The sequence below is a fragment of the Nycticebus coucang genome, chromosome 14 (genome assembly GCF_027406575.1).
Source record: "Nycticebus coucang isolate mNycCou1 chromosome 14, mNycCou1.pri, whole genome shotgun sequence".
Classification (NCBI taxonomy): domain Eukaryota; kingdom Metazoa; phylum Chordata; class Mammalia; order Primates; family Lorisidae; genus Nycticebus; species Nycticebus coucang.
In genome coordinates this window covers 62,542,826-62,552,209 of record NC_069793.1, presented here as the reverse complement: position 1 = coordinate 62,552,209, position 9,384 = coordinate 62,542,826, and the positions used below count along the sequence as shown (strand labels likewise).

General features: G+C 37.0%; 1 protein-coding gene across 1 annotated transcript; it reads right to left on the bottom strand.

Annotated features, from left to right (window-relative positions):
• Positions 1–7,129: 7,129 nt before the first annotated feature.
• Positions 7,130–8,074, bottom strand: LOC128564655 (olfactory receptor 52B2-like). Its single transcript, XM_053560204.1, has one exon. The coding sequence runs from the start codon at positions 8,072–8,074 to the stop codon at positions 7,130–7,132; it is 945 nt and encodes a 314-aa protein (XP_053416179.1).
• Between the last annotated feature and the right edge of the window lie 1,310 nt (positions 8,075–9,384).

Sequence of the window (9,384 nt, the reverse complement as noted above, 5' to 3'; positions counted from 1 at the left end):
AGATGCCAACTATGGCTATAATTATTGTCAGTAGTTGGGACTATAAACTGATTACCGAATAGTTGTGGAGTGTTTAATCAGTGAAAATATCTGAGTGTTTCTTTCCTCTGTAGAACTTACCATTTCCTGCCTGTGCCCCAACCCCCCCCTTTTTAGGAAGTGTACCTGGAGTAGATTTAGAGTCCATTCACAGTAAAGTAGGAACCAGAAGAAAAGCAAATGTTTTGAATTATGGAAGAAAATTACTGTTTGTGCTGAATAAGGCCTATTGTCTTACAAAGAGAGGAGGTCTGGTATGTTCTGCCTCTCATGAATCCCTATAAAATCTCTCTATAAGCCAAAGTGTTTTGATTACCTTGGAATTTTCAGAGAAATAAAACTTTAATTTCCCAAATTGACAGTAGACCAATTGTGTAAAAACTAATATGGGGGAACAATGAAAAATATCCATTTGTTGGGCAGTGCTAAAGATGGTTTGGAGTCATAATATAGAACCTCCAAAAGGAGGTAAAAACTTAAGAATTATTTACAATGTCACATTGTGTTTTCCAAACATGGATTTGAAAATTTCATGTGTCAGTGGAAAATAATCTACACTCTTTACAACAATTTGAAGAGATTTATTCTTAGCCAAGTCTGAGAACCATAGCCTGGAGCCATGCCTAAAAAGCCTTGAGCAAGCGGTCTTATCATTGTCAGGTTACAGACTGTTTTTACACGTGTCAGGGAGATGGAAATTACCTGTAAAGTCATAAATTAGTACATTGAAGGGGTACATTGGTTTGACTCAAAAATGTGTGACATCTCAAAGCAGGGGCTTACAAGTTATAGGTTTAAAGATTATTTTCTTTGTAATTGGTTAAAGAAATGAAGCATCTAAATGCTTGGAGTGTTTTAAGTTAAGATAAGGAATCTGTTAATCAGTAAGAAGTCCTGGACATATACTCAGTCTCAAGTGATCTGATAAGTGAATGATTTTATTTCCTTTGGAGATATACCCAGAAAAGACGTTGCTGGGTCACAGGATAGTTCTATTTTTAATATTTTGAGGAACCTCCATAACATTTTTTACAATGGCTACATAAATTTATATTCCTATCAACTATATATAAGGGTTCTTTTTTCTCCACATCCTTGCCAATGTTTATCTTTTGCTTTTTAATAATAGCCATTCAAACTTAAGAATTGCATTATACTTGAATTAGTGACATTAATAACCTTTTCATATACCTGCTGACTATTTGTATCTTCTTTGGAGAAATATCTATTTAATTCTTTTTTTTTTCTTTTGGCCAGGGCTGGGTTTGAACCCACCACCTCCAGCATATGGGACCAGTGCCCTACCCCTTTGAGCCACAGGCACCTCCCTACCTATTTCATTCTTTTGCCCATTTTTAGGCAGGTTTTTGTGGGGGTATTTTTGTGTTGTTCTTTTTTTGTTTTGTGTTTTTTTGTGTGTTGGTTTTTTGTCATGTTGTTCCTTTTTTGTTTTGTTTTGTTTTTCTTTTTTTTTTTTGAGATAGAGTCTATCTCATTTATGTCACCCTCGTACCCTCAGTAGAGTACTGTGCCTTCACAACTCACAGCAACTTCAAACTCTTGGGCTTAAGCTATTCTCTTGCCTCAGCCTCCTAAGTAGCTGGGACTACAGGTGCCCGACACAATGCCCTGCTATTTTATATTGCATTTGCCATTGTTTTTTAGCTGGCCCTAGTGGGGTTCAAACCTGCTAGCCTTGGTGTATGTGGCTGGCCCCATAACCACTGTGCTATGGGTGCCGGCCTGTCTAGTTTTTGTTGTTGTTTGCTTATTTATGTGTTTGCTATTGAATTGTAGAAAGTTTTTATATTTTTTGGTTATTAACTCTGTATTATATAGTTTGAAAATATTTTCTCCTATTCCATGTTTCCTTTTAATTTTGTTGATTGTTTTCTTAGCTATGCAGAAGCTTTTTTTATGTTCTTATTATCACATAACAATAATAATAATAAATAAAGTAGAAGGAAAGAAACTTTTGGAGGATAAATATGCATGAGGTATGGATTTTGGTGATGATTTCACACATAGTTACTTATCTCCATATTCATTCCCCAGTTATGTGCTCACACTGAATTCATTAATTTGTATACATTAAATATGTAAAAATTTCTGCAAGCATGCCAATCATACCTCAATAAGATTATTATAAATATTACTTGCTTTTGCCTGGATACATGTTAGATTTCATTATATATTCTTACACACAGCAAAAATTAGCAATTCTATTTTTTATTCTAAAATCTGTTTAAATGTTCATTTTTCAATGCTCAATCGTACATTTAATAAGGGCATTTTGCCAATATAAATGAGAATGAATTTTTTGGTCATAAGATATTTACAATAATATAAATTAAAACAGCAGAACATGGGTGAGTAAATATACTTTAGTTTTCTATGTGAGGATCAACCAAAATGTTTATCTTGACATGCATATAAATTTAGTACAAACCAATTAATAAAAATAAGTTAATATTATTTATTATTTTTTAAGGAAAGAATCCTTGAAGTTTTCACTCTACAGGATTTGAATTATAGCTGAAAACTTGAGTCACTTCTTTTAAAAATAAATGATGACTGAAAAAGGATGCTGGATATCATCAAAAGCTTTTTCTACATTGAGAGAATCATATGGTCCTCTTTTTTTATTTTGTGTATGTGATGTATTTATCCCTGGATAAAAGATTTAAACTTAAGACATGAAACTATAAAAATACTAGAAGAGAGTGCAGGGAAAACATTTGAAGAAATTGGCCTGGGGGAATACTTTATGAGGAGGATCCTCTGGGCAATTGAAGCAACACCAAAAACCCATTACTGGGATCTGATCAAACTAAAAAGCTTTTGCATAGCCAAGAGCACAGTAAGTAAAACAAACAGAAAACCTTCAGAATGGGAGAAGATTTTTATAAGTTATGCTTCTGGCAAAGATATGATAACTAGAATCCACAGAGAACTCAAACTAATCAATAAGAAAAGAACAAATAACCCTATATTTATGTGAGCAAGAGACTTGGACAGAAACTTCTCTGATGAAGACAGGTGCATAGCCTACAAACACATTAAAAAATGCTCATCATCTTTAATCATCAGAGAAATGCAAATCAAAACCATTTTGAGATATCATCTAACTCCAGTAAAAGTAGCCCACATAACAAAATCCCAAGACTACAGATGTTGGTATGGATGTGGAGAGAAGGAACGCTGCTACACTGCTGGTGGGAATGCAAGGTAATACATTCCTTTTGGAAAGAAGTTTGGAGAGCACTTAGGGAACTAAAAGTAGACCTACCATTCAATCCTACAATTCCTCTTAGGAATATATCCCAATGACCAAAAATCATTTTACAACAAAGATATTTGCACCACAATGTTTATTGTTAGCCCGATTCATAATTGCCAAGTCATTGAAGTAACCCAAGTACCTATTGACCCATGAATGGATTAATAAATTCTAGTATATGTACACCATGGAATATTATGCAGCCATAAAAAATATCTGGAGAATTTATCTCTTTTATGTTTGCATGGATGGAGCTGGAATATATTCTTCTTCCTTTTTTATTTTTAGAGTCTCACTATGTTGCCCTTGGTGTAGTGCCATGGCATCACAGCTCACAGCAACCTCAAACTCTTGGGCTCAAGTGATTCACTTGCCTCAGCCTCCCAAGTACCTGGGACTAAGGGTGCCCACCATAACACCCAGCTAGGAACATATTCTTCTTAGTAAAGCATCTTAAGAATAGAAGAAAAAGTATCCAATGTACTCAGCATTATTATGAAACCAATATATAGTTACACACACTTTCATACAATTGATAAAACACAACTATAGCCAAGAATAAAGGACGGAGGAGGAGGGTGAAGGGAGGGGAGGGGGAAAACCAGGTGGAGAGAGGGTCATAGGTGTGACCTCACCTATTGTGATACTGCAAGAGTACATGTCAAATCTATTAACAGTAGAGTATATAGCCGGGCGCGGTGGCTCACGCCTATAGTCCCAGCACTGTGGGAGGCTGAGGAGGGAGAATTGCTTGACCTCAGGAGTTCGAGGCTTGTCTGAGCGAGAGTGAGACCCCAACTCATGGAAAAAAATGGAAAAACCCAGCCGGGCGCCGCGGCGAGCGCCTGTAATCCCAGTGGCTTCAGAGGCTGAGGCAGCAGGATGCCCACAGCCCGAGTCTGAGGTTGCAGTGAGCTACGATGCCATTGCCCTCTGCTCAGGGCATAGGGTAGAACTCTGTCTCGACAAAAAAAAAAAAAAAAAAAGAGTAGAGTATAAATGTCTTCACACAACAATTAAATAAGCGAGGTGAAAGCTATGTTAACCAGTTTGATGCAAGCATTCCAAATTGTATATAAAACCAGCACATTGTACCCCATAAATGCATTAATGTACATAGTTATGATATAATACAAAAATAAATAAATAAAAAATAAATGATGACTAAGACTTTAATTGTAGCTCCAATGGGGTAAAACCAAGAACCACAGGAAAACTGAGAATTATCCTCATGCAGCAGAAGATGACCCTAATCAGAAAGCTGACACCATGCACCTAACTGTAGCTGAGTATGCTGTGGACCACTAGTCACGATATTCCGTCTTTCTCCCTCTTTTGGAATGCAGGTATTTGTGCAGTTATCCTATCACTATATTAACACTGCATGCCAGCAGTTTGAGGGCAGATGATTTATATCTTTAGTTAATTCCATGGTCAGAGAAGGAGAAACATGCTCCAGGAACTATACCCAAGAGACAAAATCCATGAAGCCTGTAATTTAGATGATGAAATTGTGATCACATGGCACACTGGGATAAGACTTAGAAGTCTGAGGGAGCTGTGAATGTATGTTGTATATAAAATGCATCTGAATTGAAATAGCTGAGAGGAAATTATGGCACATTAGATTTCTCAAAGATGATCATAACAATTCTGTCCAAACCGTATGTTCCCAAGCAATGTATCCAGAAGTAGGTCTATTTCTCAATCCTTGAGTTTGATACTGTGGGAGTGATGTTGTGTAAGTTTGGTGTATAGACCATATCTGGCCTAGAAGCTTGTGCTTTCTACCTCTTGGAGATCTGAAACACCATGTAAAAAAACGAGGGTAATGTGGTGGAGAAAGAGCCTGGGGAGAGGAGCCCTAGGGCACCAGCCTGGTTCAGTGAAAAAGCCATACTTTATCTCCACCCTTGTGGAAACCTCAGAGGATTCCAGCCCCATCCCTTTTACATGCAAACATGTGAGGGACTTCAAATGAGAACATTAACAGGAGAGCTTAGTCAGCCCCACACTCTAAATTCTGAGAATGTTTATTATTTAGCAAAAGATAGCAATAATAATTGAGAAAGGAAATTACAGTTTAGGGAACATATTGGTCCACTGAATGTGAAAGAACATGTCCAAAATAATATGCAGAAATGGAGTTGAAGAGATTTCACTGTAAAAGGATTTTCAATGGGGAGGAATGTCAGCCGGGAAAGCAAATTGCTTCTTTCCTTCCTCCTGCCCCTCCTCTCTCCCTTCTTATTTCTATCCCAGTTTTTTCTCCTTCCTTTCATTTCTCTTATTCCTTTATTTTGGTGGACAGGCCGGGTGCTACCTACGCATTGTTTTATGATCCTGTTGTTCCATCAGGGAAGCCTTTTTAAATGGGACTTACCTATGTAGGTAGTGTTGATGAAATACACATACTATGGACATCTAGATTTTATGAAAACAAGAATAGACGAAACATTAATTTTCGTATAGAAAATGATCATCCAAAGTGGCAATGATATATTGTGTGATTGTGTCATGAGTGTGGAAGAAATAGGTGGCACTGGAGGCCATGGAAAAGGAAATCAATGCGAGGGAAGCAAAAAAGGGGGTGAGATCAAGGAAGCCTGGCATAAGGACGTGTTGTGTAAGACCAGTACGAAAAATTCAATAAGAGCACATGGAAGCAGAATTCTGAGACGGGATGTTAATTTATTAGAGCAAATTTATTTCTCTGACAATTGGTGCAAGTCAAGTGTGAAGTGGTTAACAGTTTTGCATATTTATTAATGTCATTGAATATGTTCATCCTATACATGTGCATATACACATTCCTGTGACTATACCTGTATCTCAGGTGAGGAGTGTATAAATATTAATATTAAGTGTGAAAGCGTGAGAGAGTGAAACACACAGAACGTGGAAGGTGCTTATAGATAAATAAATGACAGTATGTATATGCTTTATATGTAAATGAAAGGAAAAGTAGGTACATTTGTATATGTTTGTGTGGAAGAATGTCAGCTGTGTAGGTTTATTGATGTAGATCTGAGGATATCTAAGTTATAAACATTAGAGATGGAAAGATGGAAAGATTACATAACTATGTCTCTTAACTCAAGGGTTGATTCTAAAAAATTATTTTTAACTAATACATCATATTAATTCATGTGGAAAGGAAAAAGTAAAGATAGAGAACAAAATAGCTTGTCCATTGTTTTTTTTTTTTAATTTAGAAAATATCTTCCTTTCACGTGCAATCCATTATACATTACTAAAAATTATTTTTATTTTTATTTTTAAATTTTTTAGACAAAGAAAGGAAGCTTATTACTCATTTATATATTCATGGATATTATGTATATTTATATCTGTGTGATTATTTTCTGTAACATATTTTTTTGTTGGCACAAAAGCTAAAATGTAAATATTTGTGAGAAAAAAGTTCATCAAAATTTTGTACAACTATGTTTGTCCATACGTCTTGAATGCATATTCCTAAATGGAATTGTTATCTCATTTGAGAATGTATTTACAATTTACATGATGTGATGTAATGAGAAAAATAATGAAATTAATAACAAAATATTCTACACTTTTATTACTTGCATTTGCCTTTTGGCAGAGTTCTGGCTATGACGGTTTCAAAACAATTGCACGTGATTGAAAGAAAAGGTCCTACTTATATACTCACACTGACTGAGATCTTCTTTTGCTTTGTTACTCCTTTCTCCATAAATCCCCAAACTTGACAGGAATGATCTTTACTCCAACCTAACTTGACCTCTAGTTCTACATGCCCCAAAATCCTGTCCACCAAAGGTATCAACCTCAGTCTCCACGGCAGTGGAGAATCCGCAGCACCCACTCTCGCATCTGCTTGGTCCGGGCCCCATAAATCAAGGGGTTGACCATGGGAGGCACCAGGAAATAGAGATTGTCAGTGATAATCTGCAGATGGGGAGCCATATGGTAGCCTGAAATCTGGGCCAGAACAGAAAAGACAACAGGAGAATAAAAGAGACCAATGACACAAAGATGAGAGCCACATGTACTGAGTGCTTTGCCCCGTGCATCCCAAGACGGTATTCGAAAGACAGCATGAAGGATAAGTGCATATGACAGAACGATAAAAAGCAAATCAAATCCCACAGATGCTACAATAACCATGACTCCATAGACAATGTGATCAGAAATGTCTCCACAGGCTGTCAGTACCACAGCCATGTATGCGCAGTAAGAGTAGGCGATTATGTGGGTTTGGAAGCTTTCCAGTCTTTGTGCCAGGATGGGTGCAGGGGTCAGCACTGCCAATGTTCTTGCCAGGATAGTTACTGCCATCTTCACAAGCATGCTGTTAGAAAGGATGGTTGTATATCTCAGGGGGTACCAGATAGCCACATATCTGTCAAAAGCCATGGCCAGGAGAATCCCAGACTCCATGACATAAAAGGAAGGGATAAAAAACATCTGCGTGAGGCAGGCATTGAAGCTGATTTCCTTGGCATTCATCCAGAAGATTCCCAGCATACGGGGCACAGTGACACTGACCAGGCATAGGTCAACAACGGATAGCATGGCTAGGAGGAGAAACATGGGCTCATGAAGAGTCTTCTCCAGCCGGATAATACATAAAATGATGACATTGCAAATGACAGTAATGACAAATACCAGGAAAAAAGGCACAGCGAACCAGACATGGAAAGATTCCAGGCCGGGAATCCCAGCCAGGACAAATACTGAGGGCTGAGGAATGGAATCGTTGCAAGAGGACATCCCTCACCTGAGATCCTCAAGGTCCGATTCCTAGGGAAAAAGAACAAGGGACATTTGACATCACAGCATCATTTACATCTAAGCTGGCCATTACAGTAGCTTAGGGTGATAATCAGGACTATGTTATGCAAACTACTGATCAAATCAATGCTTCAGCCACTTGGGGCAGGGGGCGAGATAATGCTAAACTGTTTCCTTGGCAAAAGAGAGAAGCAGTCGTCAGGTTCAATTCTCAGTAAAGGCATATCAACTTCATAGTTCGGATTCTCTGGTGGCTCAGATGCTGTTTAATATCTAATTTTTCCATTCTCTAGAATTTTTTTCCCTGGACAATAGGACAGGACAATGTTTTTAACATTACAAACAGGAGTTGGTGGGTATGAAGAAGCCAGAACGCAGTGTTCACTCAAAATAAGAAATAACTAACTATTCCAGGGTCCTTAGTTTGTGGAACTGGTCCGCTTGTTTTGGGATTTTTCCCTGGAATGCTTAGCCACAGTTTGATGATTTTGATGACAGACCTAGGAAATCTTCTGATTTTATACCTGAAAAATCATGATCATACAGTGGAGGAATAACAGATGTTTTCGATGACAAAGTAGAATCCAAAATACTTCAATAGGTAATATTTTAGAATTGAGTTTCCAGAATACTCCATAAAGCCTAGTTTGGGGAGTAGGTAGAGTTAAAGGTAAATATACAGATCTATGCATCTGGGTGTTTTTTTATGAGGAGATAGTTTGGGAGTTTAATGCATATTTCTAGGAAGACTTTATTATATTTTTTAAATATTTTAACCTATATAACTTCTGAATAGAATGATATATTACAAATTATTTGATTAAAATCATGAATTGAAGGATATACCCTCTGAACATATTAAAAAGACGCAAACATATGTAATAAATAAAAAATTAACTGTATAAAATATTATTTTTTAATAATATAATTGCTATCCGATTTCACTCTTATGGTCTAGACTCCAAATTTTGTTAGAATCCTCTTAACTCTATATTTATAAAAAAATCCAGAAAAACATAGATTTCTGGATCTATTTTTAGATGGAGACATTACCTCTTTCATGTTTGCATGCATAGAGCTGGAACATATTCTCCTTAGCAAAGTATCTCAAGAATGGAAGAAAAAGTATCCAATGTACTCAGCCCTACTATGAAACCAATTTATAGTTTTCATCTGAAAGCTATAACCCAAATATAGCCCAAGAATATGGGGAAAAGGGAGAGGGAGGGGAGGGAAGGGGCAAAGATGGGTGGAGGGAGGGTAATTGGTAGGACCCCATCTATGGGGCA